The 15,724-nt window shown below is 34.2% G+C and overlaps 1 protein-coding gene across 6 annotated transcripts in view; it reads right to left on the bottom strand.

The window, feature by feature from the left end:
• The window catches only part of ERBB4 (erb-b2 receptor tyrosine kinase 4), a 982,069-nt gene that overhangs the window by 597,904 nt on the left and 368,441 nt on the right, over window positions 1-15,724 (bottom strand). For all 6 annotated transcript variants that reach the window (XM_032479938.1, XM_032479940.1, XM_032479941.1 and 3 more), the window contains exon 2: window positions 12,153-12,304. In XM_032479938.1, coding sequence (XP_032335829.1) covers window positions 12,153-12,304 — 152 coding nt within the window. The remainder of the gene's footprint in view (window positions 1-12,152; window positions 12,305-15,724) is intronic.

The raw sequence follows: 15,724 nt of genomic DNA, 5'->3' as shown, positions 1-15,724 counted from the left end.
AGCATTTTGTTTTTATTCTTTCTTTAGATTTACGTCACTCTGCTCACGTTGACCATCTGTTCTTGCATGCTGTCTGCTTTAGCTGTTAGAGCCCTTAGCATATCAGGCATGATTGTTTTAAATCCCCAGTCCGAAAATACCCACATCCCTGCCATGGCTGGTACTGGTGCTCGTTCTACCTCCCCAAAATGTGGTGTTTGCCTTTGGTATGCCTTGTAATTTTTTCTTGATAGCCGGCATGGTGTACTAGGTTAAAGCGGGTGGTACAAGTAGGCATTTAGGAATGTGGTGGGGAGACAGGAGACCTAGGCTAGAGTCCTATGATTAGGCCTCAGTCTTTCAGTGAGCCTGTGCCTCTGAACTGTGAACTTCACAAGTGTTTCCCAGCCTTTCATCTCCCCCTTTTGGTGGGACGGGATGGCTAGCGTGGGTTTGTGTTGAATATTTCCCTTGCCCAGGTCAGTCAGGCTCTGATAATGCCTCAGCAGGTTAGGCTCTGGTTAACTAGTTTCCCCTGAAGGTAGGCCTTGTTAAGAAGAAAGGAGCTCATTTCAAAATAGTTTTTTTCCTCTCCTCCTGTTAGAAGCCTAAGCGGATTTTTCTCCTATATTTACTGTGGGAATCCAACTGGGCTTCTGGAGGCAAATCTCACAGTACTGTGGGGGCTCCCCTATGACTGGGTGCCCCTGAAGAGTTGATTTTTTCACTCTCTTCAGCTTTGTACTTGTTGTTCGGATAGAGTGGTGACTGCTAAGCTCCTTCCATGTGGGGCAGGAAACCACTTCTATGAATCTTTCTATGACACCTGCCCCCTCCACACACCTAAATACATAATATTCAATCATCCATTATTTATCTTACAGTTTTTGTGTGTGTGTACCAGGTAGGGTGCTAGGTGCTGGGAATATAAAGAAGGATAAGATGTAGCCCTTTTTCTTACAGGGATTGAGTCCATGCTGGCAATGTCTGTGGCATTTACTGTCTGTGCCACACTTTCAGCATTTACAAGGTTTGGGCTAGGAACTCTTAACATTACTCTATAGTTTGTAAACACAGCACAGCAAATCACAATGAGTTGGGAGTCAAAAAAGATCTGCTGAATGAGTGAATGTTTATTTATTTTTATTATAAAATCTAAATAATGAACTAGACAAATTTGTCTCAAAAATTTTCTGTAAGGTTTTCATCATTCCATCTGCTACCTGCACTGAGCAAGCCTGGGTCTATTCAAGGTCCCCAACTACAGTGGTTCTCCCAAGGCCCACCTTCTGCCACAATCAGTATAGTTCTGAAATTAATTTATTTTTTCTGTAAAAATCTACTGGACTTGAATCAACTTTTCTAAAAACCTATCCTCTCTAAGTAACAGCTTTGGTAAATAGTGGGCAGGAGCAAGGCCAAGTGCTAGTGTCTGACCTCTGAAGTAAAAGGACTGGGTCAAAATGCTGGCTTAGCTGTATAGTCCTGGAACAGTCACTGTGCTTCACCACCTACAAAATGAGAATAGTAACACCTAGACATAGGGCTGTACTAAGGAGTCGAAGACAGAAATTAGGCATAAAACCAGCACAGTGCTGTGTACTTATCCCAGTATATGGTATGTATCAGGTATTAGTCTATGCCAGCCTAAAGGGTAACTCTAAGGACGTCTGTAAACGCGACGTTTCTTATTACAAAGAATAGAGTTTCAGTATAACACAATTCACTGGGAGGAAACCACTTAACCCAGCTTATCTGCTCAATGACAAAAGCTGCTGAACATTAACACTATAAAATATCTATACAAATCGATGAAAATGCAAAGTACACTCCACTGTCCAACAAGTTCCCATACAAAGTGACATATGCTGTAGCACAGATAGGCACTTAGTACCATGGGGAAACAATGGAAAACATTTGTTTTGCTTTAATTGGATGGTCAAGGTGGGGTGAGGATTCAATCTGGGAATACAGATTGAGTGTGGGGAACGTGTTAAGGTTGGTAGAATAGATAATTTCATACAAAAGCATAGAACCTTAGATTATAAACAGTAGCTGCGTACGGGGCATCATGTCAACAAAGGGAGTCTCAGGTAACCAAGTCAGGCCAGAGAAGAAGATACGTAAAGTGGTGAAGGTTACGACTTTGCTCTTCACACAGCCGAGACAGCAAACTGAACTATTTATCTACCCATTAGGTTTGTACGTATGACTGTAGTATGTAAGTTAAATTTCTCCTGTTTCCATTATAAGAAGCATATTATTTATTAACCAAAACATTTCCTAAAACATAAGATGAAAGACCGTAGATTCTACAAGACACTAGAGAGAGGAGCTTTGATTGGAAAAGTAAATAATACATATATTAAAAAAAATCCTATGCAATTATTTATTTTCCTAACTAGAAAGTTATAAAGAATAAATGAATTCACTCTTATTGTTATTAAATGTACTTATTTATTCATTCCACAAATATTTGCTGAGCAGCTGCTCTATGACAGACACTGTGTAATGTGTAGAATTCTATACTGAACCAGACATGGCTCCTACCCTCAGATATTTAGTATATAGGAGAACAGACATAAATTAAACAAATGCTTATTAAATAATTGCTATACTGGAAGTGCTACAAAGAACAAGGTGCTATGAATGTAATAAATGGGAAAAATTCAACAAGACATGGGAGCTAGTAAAGCTTCCTGTAGGAATTTAGCCTAGATAGGACTAAGGGGACATGTCTATGTGTATCAATGGGGAGAAAGTCTGACCATGGAATAAAGGGCAGTAGAGTTAGATCTGAATACATAAAGGAAGTTGGGAATGACTGAAAGATGGACATGAGCTTTAATGTCATCAGCGATAGTAGAAGATTTATAGGCAGGGGTCAGAAAATACAGGGACATAATAAGAATTTTGGCCACTGTTCCCAGAGGATGGAAAGTTTTAAGAAAGAAATATCATCCAGCATTTGGTACATATTTGCTTATACTTTTCACTGTTTGCCTTTCATGAACTCTTCCCAGTGGTTCATTGATGTCTCATTAATTGCTTTCAAGAGTGTTTCCCAGTGCTTCCATGTGATACCATCTTTTAGATGGTTGAAACAACTGTCCCTTACTCTGTACAGCCTTTGTCCATTTTTGGCTATTGATTTTCTCTTAAAAACAACCAAATGTTTAACTTGCAATTTCACCTTTCTGCAAATACAAAATCACTACCACCCAAAAGCTGAAACTCTGAAAAAGCTTTGTAAAAAATGTACTGTCAAGTCTTCAGAGCATGGCTTAATGCTTGCTGCCCAGGGACTCAAAGAAGGAAGGAAGAACCCAGCACGGCTAGACAGAGCTACTCTTACTAAGGGACCACTGGTGCCCCGGAACCCACAGGCACTTGTACTTTTGGAAACAAATGTGGCATCAAGCTGTTCAAGAGGGCTTACTTCAACCAACGTTCAATTACATATTCTAATTCCAGTGTAGAGATTGAATAGAAATGATTTTAAAGAGGCTTATATTTACTAAAACAAATACTTCAATTTTTATCACTTTCATTATATATTTTAATATAGCACTTCATAGTTAGATGGGTTCAAATTAAGGATCAGAAGAAATATAGTGGTTCTAAATGGAAAAGTTTTCACATTTTATTTTTACACTTCTGAACTTTAAATTATACTCTATGTGACTGAAGAGAGAGCTTTAAAATTGATTTGGTCTCGTACAAAGTTGTTCATCAAGTTTAATCCTGTTCTTTTTTGAAAGAAAAAAAAAAGTGTTCCATTTAAGAATCAGAGAAAAATAAAGCTAACGAAAATGCACATAATTTTTTTTTTAAACAAAGTTTTATTCCAGTGTTTGGATTTTAGAATTAAAAGGTAGCCCATTTCCAAAATTCCCTGAGTTAGTTTTAAAATAAACTTATAAATAAAAAAGGTGAAAAATAAGCTCTGTACACTCAATTCCCCTGAGCAAAGACTATCTAAGAATCATAGAGTGAGATGGGTTTGTTACTTGCGTTTTTCTCTAATTAAGGTTAAGACAAGCCTACAGATTCATTATACTCACCATTTAAGCCAAATGTCAGTGCCACAACCCCCAGAAGTATAAAGAAACACTTTCCATCTGCTCAGCATCTTAATAAATTCATTTGAAATTTAAGTACATTTGCAACAAGGACATTTTTTTTTTCCTAGAAAATACATTACAATTTAGGGACTTAAAAAAAAATCCTTCTATTAAGTACTTGTATTTTTTAATAATCTCTTAGAAACATTATATAGGGCTAGTATTTTACACTAACTTGACTCAATCTAGAAAACGGTTGCTAAGTAATATTTACATATATGTATATGTATAAATGGTCACTAATTTATATTTATAATATATATGCATATATTTATATAGGTATTATTACAATGATAAGTTATACTGTTCTCTTTCTTATTTCTGTCCTTTCCAATATTCCTTCAAATATTCATTCTCTATAAATGTACATCTTTTTTATAGTTACTATAAAATTTATTTTGTTTTTAATATTTTTAAGATAAAGACAAAATTGTTGAATATATAGTTTATTTAATATTTCACTTAAATGATTAAGAAAAAAGTTTCAAAAATACTTATATAAAACTGCCAAAGCAAGAATATAGACATTTTATCTTTTGATTTTTCATGTAGAATTGCTGAAGAGTCAGGATTGTCAGTCAATGTATATTTTCTGATTAAATACTATTTAACCTCTGAGAAAAAAAATACATTTTTCTAAGCCAAGTGTAAATTGCATAGCTTTTTCAATTGCAATACAAGTTCTATGATTAGATTTAGTACAAAATTAAGTTTCAATTTGAAAGCCAGCTTTAAATACATATGTACAAAATTGCATATGTATTATGTTTAACAGTCTTAGAAATAGCTTTTATATATCAAAGCTTTGAAAATTCCATTTAACCCAGAATGTCTGCTTTGGCCCAACAAACATGTTAAAATATTATTCTCTCCACTTCATTTTCAGTATTCACCATCTCACTCAGCTAAGATTCCATCATCTAAAAACAGCAAATATGTTATGTTTTACTACAAATGTAGTTTTACATGCAATTCAAACAGAAAGAAAAATTAAATAAAGAGTTGGAACACCCTGTCTTATTCTAACATTTGTTTACCTGACTGATGTATTTTGTGAAGGTGTAATTCTTTGAACCTCATGATTGTTAGTTCTAAGTATTTGAATGTTGAGCTTCATAGTCTTTTCTTGCCTTCTGTCCCAAGGAGTGACACAGAAAAAGGGGGAAAAAGGACCAGAGGAAAAAAAAAAAAAAAGAAGAAACTTCCACTATTCTGCTCATTGAGTAAATAGTTATAGAATACAAATACTTGATATAGGAATCTTATTTATTTGTCTACCATCTAATGCAGTTAAAAATATATCACCAGAGTCATACCAGAAAACTTAAATTCAAGTTTGCTCTCCCTTACTATACAATCTAATTAAAATATGTGCACTGAAATGGATATGCTGATTTAGAAAATGTTGCACTTATATTATCTTTTGGGTAAATGTGAGAATAAAATACATGTGAATCCACCTTTTTTATGCCATAATTTTTATTTAAATGGTGTTTTCCTCTCCAATTTTTAATGATTCTAAAAAAATGCTGCTTTTCTCATCGTGATTCCAATCAATCTCTCTAACACAATCTCTTTCACACAAGTTATTCTATCTGGTATTTAATGAACTAAAAACAAACACAGATAGGCAGTGGTAGCTACTGTTCAAGAAAACTATGCAATAAATCATTTTCTGACCCAAAGAAATAAAGTATTTTGTAAATTATCTATTTTAAGTATGAATTGTTCAATGTACGGTTTTGCTAAATCATACTACACAGCAGACAGCTTAGCCCAGGCACAGGGTTTGATGCCAGTGAGTAGGATATGGAAACAACACAAAACAATATAACCCCTCTCCACACACTGTTGGATTTAATTTTAGTCATCTGCTTTGAACTGCCAGAGGAGAATAAAAGGTAGATCCTGAAGCTAGAAGTAGGCTGAAATGCAAATATTTTAGAATTTCATATTGAGCTGTTCATCCTTACTGGAAAAGCTAAGGAACAGGGAAAGGCAGGGTTATTTGTTGCAACTTGAAACTCACTGCCAAGCATCATCCCTGACTTTACTGTAACAAAACCATGCTAAGGAAGCCAAGGTCTTAAGTTCCAGTGAGCCAGTCTGCATCTTACTGTCTTTTAGTTACAGCTTTATCTGCCTTCCTGCAAATATTTGTCACCAGCCAGAAGAGTAACTCTGTATGAGCATGAGAATGAAGTAATGTAGGTCCATGACCAGCACTGGGGAAACAATGCAAATTCCATGTCCTATGGAGAGTGGTTGAAAAAGCAACATCCTCATAAATGAAAAATCTATATATATGGTAAAAGAGGATGGTAGTTCCATGGCATTACAAATATTAATTATCAACTAATTGATAGAGATAATTGAATTTATGACTAGAACATCTTCTTTGGTAAAGAAAAATAAACTATATGATTTCTATCAAGAAATAACACTGGAGTCATTTCTTTTTAAATAGATTGTTTTAGATGGCATTATTTCTTACATATGAAAAAAGAAAACTCCCATAGCTCTATCAATATACAATACACAAATATACAAACAGATAATGTTTTCCAAAATTTGTTACGCTCCCAATGCAAGATGTGTTATTCATTATCTGAGAATAGATAGCTTTAAAAATCTTTTTGCTTTAAAAAATTATACTTTCCTATTTTTTTAAGTCATTGCCTTTTGCTATCTATAACAGAATGTTAATGCTGCTCTTTGAAAAGATATCTAAATGTATCCATTTACTTTATTTATTTTCCAATAATGAAAGATATGAATAATCATTAAGATTTAAGGCTTCTAGACTACAGCATTCAGAGGTTCAATGAATTATTGACATTGTTAACAGTCCAGGTCAACGGATCTCAACTGCTAAATAAATGTATCTCTTCATCTTTTCTTAACACACACTTTTCCCAAAACAATTTGCAGACAACTAAATTCAAGTCCAGATTAAAAATGATTACCTATTATAGCAATGGTTGAAGAGAGGTATTAATATTCCTTATATATACTTTACGTTATACCTCACGCTGCTTTATCTTAGTTGGCACTTAAAACTTATTTGCTTAAAGTGAATACATAAACCAGAAAAAATAAATTTAAAGTATAAAAGCTAGCAGGTCAGGCACCTTGTTAGAAGCTCTGGGTTACTGAATGCCAGCAGTAGCAAGGAAGACCAATGGGATGACAAAGGAGAGAAATTTCCCAAGAATTTTAATAAGGGTAAAAGGTCTAATAGTTCATTCCCATTACTTGCTATGTTTCGTCTTGTTTTAGAGAGTTCACAAAGTGTAAGACAAAAGCAAAAAATCTGTGATTTTTATGCCTTGCTGTTTTCCATTATAAGTCTTAACCTTTTGATGGAGATAAAGTACATAGTAAATAAGTTTTAGGGCCTTTTTCTAGCCAACTAGTCAGTGTCTCAGAGGTCTAATGTTAAATACTGTCAGCTAGATTTGTTTTTCACTAAAAGAAATGTAAAAACTTGAGGTTACAACAGAGCTGGGTGAAAAGGTGTGTACAGAAATAAGGATCAAGTTTGATATAATAAAAGCATCTTGAAAGAATATAATTAAAAGTATTTCAATAAAATATATCTAACAAAGATCAAGGAAGTATCTACAAAACATAGGTTTTTGTTTGTTTTTAGGGGGGTTATATATAAGCACATCTTCAATCCAATTTCAAAGGCCCACTTTTGCTGTGTTCTTGAGATCTTGGGAGATAATACTAGATGGAATATTTTAGTAATAGTAAAAGAAAGCAATCCTATCTTTGAAGAAATCACTTCAAAGTTACTACCAAGTTCCAAGAATATCCTATGGCCCCAATGGCTAGGATGCAACCAGTCTTTGGAAGCAGACTAGAACCTGGAAATGAAGGGCTTCCTCATTTACTGGTTTGAGCTGAATGCCTCTTTCTCTGATCTCTTTGTCTGTTTGCTGTGTTGGTGCCATTCCTCTGTCTGCCCAGCTCTCTCTGACAGTCAAACCACCAGAAAAAAATAGCTGTGTTCTGGTGGTCAAGAAGTGGTCAAGAAGCTAACTGATACAGAAACTAAATGTTCCTTGTCACAATTCCAAATCCTCATAGGAAGGGAACCTGATTACCCACACATCCGACCTGTGGAGGTACCACATCGACATAACATGAGGAGGTTCCCACATATTCATCTAGAGAACATATTATACATAAAACAGTGATTTATAAGGAAGTATGATTAAGTACTGAGAAAAACACTTATTTGTCTATTCAGCAAATACTTAAAGAAAATCTGCTATATTTTAGGCACTTGTTCTAGGCACTGACTATTCAGATAGCGAAAGAGGTAAACAAAGTATCTCGAATCCCAGAAACTAGAGTCGTTTCATACAAAACAAACAACAAGAAACACTATGACCTTGCTAATTACAGATGAAAAAAGGATGGAAAATATTCTTAAAACAAAAATAATTTCTTAAGGTCTTAAGGACAAAAGTAAATTCCAAAATGAAATGTAAGGTTCCTATCTATGATGTCTCTCTTAGCACATTACAGGTAATGGTCATCCTTAGAGGAAGGGAAATTGTACAGCTCTGTAAGAAGTGGATCAATGAATTACAGTCTCTCTGTCTCTCTCTCTCTCACACACACACACATATATGAGCACTATGAAATCCAAAGGATAAGTTAATGAAAGTTTACTATTCACTCACACAATTCAAAATTTACCAGAAAGAATAGCATAATGTAAAATAACTAGATTTTCTTCACATGAACTCTACTCATTTCAATGTGTCAACATTGAACAGATTATGTAATTTGGAGGGAAGCTACTAAGAGCACAAATGAACCATAACATAGTTATTAGGATAAATGAAATTTTATATTAAATGGAGAGCTTTTAGCATATTCTAAGGTACAGTTAGAAATAACAGCTCATCCAATGAAGTAGTATGAAGATTTCAGCTAATAATCTTAGCTTTCAGGGTTCACTAATAAAAGTAGTTATGAAAAACACTAAACACACCAAAAAGCAGATAATGGGGTATTCAGAGAGTTCTGTCCGAAGCCCATTTCTTCGGCCCACTCTTTTCAACCTCCCTTGACTATTTTATCTAATCCCCAAATGCAAAATTGTTACTTGGGTACTGATGTCTCCTAGTTATCTATCTATAGTATAAGGTTCTCTGCCTCTCCAGTTTAATATTTTATTCCATCCCCAAATTTATTTTTATCTATACTATACTGGAGGTTCCATATAAGTGAGAACAGCATTTGATTCATTTGCATGCTGGGGTCTAGTACCTAAAGTAACAACACTAGGCACACATTTATTAACTTGACATGAGGCCTTCTAAGTCGAAGCTTACATTACTCCCATTGGAACGCTCTTACACCCACCCACCTTGTGAGCCCCTATTCATTTTCCCATGCTTCAATTCAAGCACAACTTCAACAAAATCTTTCCTGAATCCTTCAGAATTAGTCATTCCTTTCATTGCCCAGCATCTGGGCTTACCATTAACACAATACCATACCTTGATTTTGATTCTGGTTTCTTATTTCTGTTTCAGTGGCTATCAAATTTCATATTGGCATATATATGTGTTTATACACACACACACACAAAAACATATATACACACATTCATATATACAGTGATTATGTCTATAACCCTCTACAAGACTGAAAGATTGTTGACATCAAGGACAATAGATTCCTCGCTATTGTATCATAGGAGTTAAGACCATTTGTTGAGTGAATGAATATACGTCATAATTAGAAATGATTATTTTCCAAAGGAACAAAAGACAAGTAAAACAAAAAAAGGATGTTATTAGTAAGCCAAATACAAAAATAAAAACCTATTATAGTTATATTTAAATAATAGATTAAAATCCAGATATGTGTATGTGTTAGTACAAAGTTTATCTGAAATTTTTGGAGATGTTTCTTAGGAACTGATAATTAACTTTTTAGACAAACAACTTATTTCTTGCTCCAAGTAGGAAACTTGGTCTGCCTTATTGCATTTTCTCAAATCCCTTCATTCTATTAACCTACCTTATTTTTTTTTACTTCAAAATAGTTCCTAAATAAGCAGAATATCCAACAGTTTAGACCATACTGCTCGAAGGTCTATATGCTACATTCATATTTCTAGGCTTTCTTACAAAGGTCTATATGCTACATTCATAGTTCATTTAGAATGAACATCATTCTATCCTGTTATGTTACAAGAGCTTAAGAATGGTAAAATTATAAAATATATAATAACCAAGACAATTTTATGTAGTTTATTTTAAAGATTGTCATAGTAACTATGCTATTTTTTGTTAAGCCAGTGAAATCTAGTACCATGTATAGTAAACAAAGGAAAATATAAGGAGAAAAAGGCCTTAGATCGCCTTTTAACATTTTCTCACATTATTCTGATCTAATGACTATTCAACCTATTTCCCCTGTTTCAGAATTCAGCTCTTAGTTAATTTTCCTTTTCTATAATATCATTGAGTTTCTTGGCATTTCTAATTAAATCTACAAATCAGTTCATATACCATCAAGTTTTTATTTTGATGTTGAAGAATAAAGCCCATCTGAAAACAGTCAATCAAGACAAGTTAAAATCTTTGAAGCAAATTTTAATAACTAATATTCAGATGCACTCCTTTGAAGTTGGCTATTCTAGGATGGCTTGTACATGATCATTTCTTAAAATAGCCCAAAACAGAAAAAAAAAAAAAGCGTTATGTTCTTTTTAGGCCTTCTCATTCAAGGATTTAGAAAAGTTTAGAAAAATTTTATATCTATTTTTGATAAACAAAAGTGACATAATTAAACATTACAGTTAATACAAAGTTTTGACACAGAACTTGTAAAACTAAAGTTCTGTCAACCAAGCAATAGAATATGAAAAGCCCTTAATTCCTTGTCTCAGTATTAGTATGATAATCATTTTAAAAGCAGATATTATAAGTTTCATAGTGTTATTTAAGTTCTGAAGTGGTACGTTTTCTGAGGTTGTTATCCTTTCTAGACATTTTTGTTACAGTCACAGTATTTTTAAATCACTGTTTTCACTATTTATCTAAGTATAGACTTATTAAAACTACCATAGTTCTCCAAATAATTTACTAACTACTAAATAGCTTACTGTATTAGTATTCAAAATATGATTTACGTCTTCATTTATGTAAGACAGTGCTCCCTAGAAATGTGTAAATGTTACTGAAAACAAGATCAAATATATTCTAGGAATACTATTTATTTAAAATATAGCCTATTAATTCTTATATGAAGAATAAATTATTAGTTGTACAAAAGACCACATCCCCATCTCACTTTGTCAAAGTCCCTTTGAAGTTTTGATTTTCTTATTCTTCTGGTTAAAGCAAAACTTAAGAAACTGTAGGCATTTAGCACTAACAACAGGTTTAACAGAGTAAGGATAAATGAGAGCCAAAACAAGTTAATAGAACGGCTGGTTGTCTCTGGGTAACTCCATTTATGCACTTTTGCATTCATATACATGCATATGGAGACCTATATAAGTGCATAAGTGCTGGTGATTTCCTGTGAGTCTACTTTAAATGACTTGTAGGTTTTAAAAAACAGATGCCATTTTTCTTCTAAAGTTAACAGTATCGGTCTCATGATGGTAACATGAGATAGCGTAAAATTTCCAAAGTGATAGAAAGGGGCAGAGAAGGAAATTACTAAAGTTAACCAAACTTATCTCTGACCCTCCTAGTCCCCAGCCTAAATTTTTCCTCTTGCCTGCAATTCAGAAAAACACAGACTTGCTAGAATCATTCCCTGTACCCTGACAGAGTCTTTCATCAATCTTAGGGCAACAGTAACTGCTCTAAACTCAGGATTTCAATCATGATGGTACTTTGTTACTGCTGGGTGTGCCTTGGCATCTCTGATTTTCCATCTACAGTCACAATCCCTGCTGGGCAGCAGAACCTAGCCATCAGGTTCAAGCAAACTATTCTGTCTTTATGCATTGTGACATCACTGTCCATTACAAAGAAGAGAAGAGAAAGAAAGAGACATCTTTACCCGCAGAAAGGAGAGGTCCCGGTTGTGCTCAATGCTGGTTATCTCCAGGTTGCCCATGACTACCTCACAGTTCTCATAGTATTTGCGCAAGGCTCGGTACTGCTGCTCCAGGTCAGAGAGAGAGCTCAGCTTATTCTCTGTTCCTGCACACACTGCCAAGACAAGAAGAAACACGAGAAGTTATGTCACCTTTATATGACATGCACCATGACAATGTTTTCCTCAACTCTAGTCCACAATGATTTACTCTAATTCTCTGAATTAAAATGTTTTGGATGTCATTAAGACCCATAACCTATACACTGATAAATATCTTCACTTTAATTTTTTTCCAGTTTTACTGAATTATAATTAACATTGTGTAACTATAAGGTATACATGTGATTTTGATATATTTACATACCACAAAATAATTAGCACCCCAGCATTACCTAACACCACCATCTTCTCACCTAATTACCACTGTTTTTGTGTGTGTGTGTATGTGGTGAGAACATTTAAGATTTACCCTCCCGGTAACTTTCAAGTATATAATATAGTATTGTTAACTATAGTCACCAAGTTGTACATTACATCCCCAGAACTTATTCGTCTTGTAACTGGAAGTTTGTACTCTTTGACCAATATCTCCCCATTTCACCACCCTCTAGTCCCTGATAACCACCATTCTTCTCTCTGTTTCTATGAGTTTCGCTTTTTTAGATTTCACATATAAGTGACATTATACATTTATATTCATAAATTGCATGTACTAACCACAGAGAGTAAGAAGGCCTGGTTCCACAGAAACATATAGCAAGGAGATAATCACATTTGCTATGAACATATAAAGCATGCACATACACTTAATTTCATTTAAATGAGATTTTTCTTTTGGACTTAATAATTTACTCTATTTTCCACATATGTAAGTAAATCAAAATCAAAAGATGATAAAGGTAACAATTTTATTTTTAAAAATGATATTTTGTATTGTAAAACAAGCTGTTCTTATTCAGTAAATTTTCTACAGAATTAAAACTTGTGCCATAAGCCCTCATAGATAATACCATTTAAAATACAAATACTGAACAACTTAGACTGAAACATTTATAAACATATGTAATGAAATATAAACTCTTATTGATATCAACTGGGTCATTGTACAGTATTCTGAGATACAATGAACTGTTAATAAATGATCTAAGTCTGCTATCCTTAAGAAGGTGGTTCTTATTCATGAATGTACACGCATGTATGTTTTACAGTTTGCGTATATGTTGATATTGTTTCTGTCTTCTAGAAGTCAGTTTTAGTTTTTACCTCTCATGGCTTACATATCTGCCTTAAAAATTTAATGCACCAGCTCTACCATTTAATGCACCAATTCTAATCTTCAGCAGACTGAGAAACTACATTATGAATCACGTAATAATAGTATGCAAAGTTAAAAAATGAAATACGAGCAAAACTTTGAGTAAGTTACACGATATACACCGAATGCAAGGCAAGATACAAAGTGTAAACTTTGAAGACACTAGAAACAGAGCTTAGTAATGATGTCATACATACTTTTGTGTGTCATAAACATAGAAATGACAAAGAAGACATAATGCCTGATGTGGTACTCAAGGGAATGGGTTTTGGTACAGAAAAGAAAAAAACAAAGTCTAAATGGGTTTATTCTAACCAATCAGGGCCCCTTAAAGCTTGGTTTTGTCCATGGACACATCAAAAATAACAAAAGTCTGAATCTAAAAGCCTTAAAGAATAACATGGACTTTTATCCATAAGTGGAAGCTCATTATAAAATCAAAAACAAAATACAAACTCTTCTTGTCTGGATTTCTAAACCACATCAAACAGTATATTTTCTAGAAATACTCTTTTAGAAGTGGAATTGTGTGTCCCTCTTAGAGATATATTGAAGTCCTAACTCCTGGTACTTATGAATGTGACCTTATTGGGAAATAGGATTTTTGAAATAAGGTTAGGTGAGTACATTCGAATAGGCCCCAATCCAATAAAATCAATGCCCTTCTAAGAAAAGGAAAACATCATGTGAACCTAAAGGCACACAGGGAGAAAGCCATGTGATCACAGAGGCAAAGATGGCAGTGATGCAGCTACAAACCAAGGAATGTCAAGAATCAATGGCCAAGAATCGATGGCCAACACCAGAAGCAAGGAAAGACTCCACCCAGAGTCTCGGATCAAGCATGAGCCTACTGACACCTTGATAGGAGATTTCTAGCCTCCAGAACTGTGAAAGAGTTATTATTGTTTTAAGTGATCTAGCCTGTGGTATCTTGTTATGGAAGCCCTAGAAAACCAATATACAACCTTCAGACTATTTCTTTCTGAAATCTCACATTTAAAGAAATGTTAAAAATCACTTCCGCTCTCTAGGGCTCTATCAGCTTATCATGTTGTTGCTGCTTCTCTATTTCTCCCTCTGGATGCCAAGTCCCTCATACATCATGCTGCAACTCATTTGTTGCCCTCAAGAATACAGTTTGTGTAATGGTAAGGATGGATACAAAGATTGCTAGAATCCTGAATGTCTATTCTCTACTTCCTTCACAGTAACAGACTGCACAATTTCAGCTGGGCTTGTGGACCAAATAAAGATTACATTTCTCTGCTCCTCTTGAAGGTAAACTTTATAAGGGATTAAGTTCCGACATGTTGTCTGGCACCTTCCCAGAACTTTATTTAAAACATGGTTGGAGCCAGACTTTGCCTCCTTTCTTCTTCACACTTTCCTCCAGTCTGCTGCCTGGCATAGAGATGTGATGGCTTAAACATGAACCACCATCTTGGACCGTAAGAATGAAAAGATACACTCTAGAGTTAGGCTCGGAAACGAGTTAAAACAAACCAGGATTTTCAATCAAATCTGTCTAGTTGTTTAGTAAAGATGTTTATTATCATTAACATCAAGATAACAGTGAATTTTGGGCCTAGCTCCTAAAGTATGAACATGGGAAGGATTAAATTCTAATTAAGTTGCATGCTTTTGACCTTACTCTGTCTGTTTTTTTTTAAATGAATTTATTCCAATTGTATCAAAACTACAAAATCTCTCTTGATCATCTGAACATTTTACTGTGGAAGTAAACATTTTACTGTGGCTTTGTGGAAGTTTCCCTTATTAGTAAAACTTACAAACACTATGGAGAAAGAAATTTTGATTGATAAGTACTGTAATAGTCAACACAAGGAGGAGAACCAAAAGCAATTGATTCCTGTATATGATCCTTATTCATTAAGATCAAAGTCCTGCTATTTTTTCAATATTCTCTAGAGAATTTCTGAGAAACACCCTTAATCCATGATCTTTATTTTATTGCTCATGGTAACTTTATAAATTGTAAAATGTCTCTTGAGGAAAAGAACTATTGTATGGGTTTATGAAATATAGATTTCAATTAGTTTACATTCCAAGGAGGACAAGCTTATATTTTAATGCAACTACTGATGAGGTAATTAAGCATCGATTAATAAACTTGCTGAACCATTTCTAAAATATATATAAAGCCATATTGCAATTTATGTATAGCTTATGTTGTACAAGTTTCTTGCAGCTGGAA

This window comes from Camelus ferus, chromosome 5, assembly GCF_009834535.1.
Source record: "Camelus ferus isolate YT-003-E chromosome 5, BCGSAC_Cfer_1.0, whole genome shotgun sequence".
Taxonomy (NCBI): Eukaryota; Metazoa; Chordata; class Mammalia; order Artiodactyla; family Camelidae; genus Camelus; species Camelus ferus.
The sequence above is the reverse complement of the archived record's forward strand: the minus strand, read 5'-3'. Positions and strand labels throughout refer to the sequence as shown.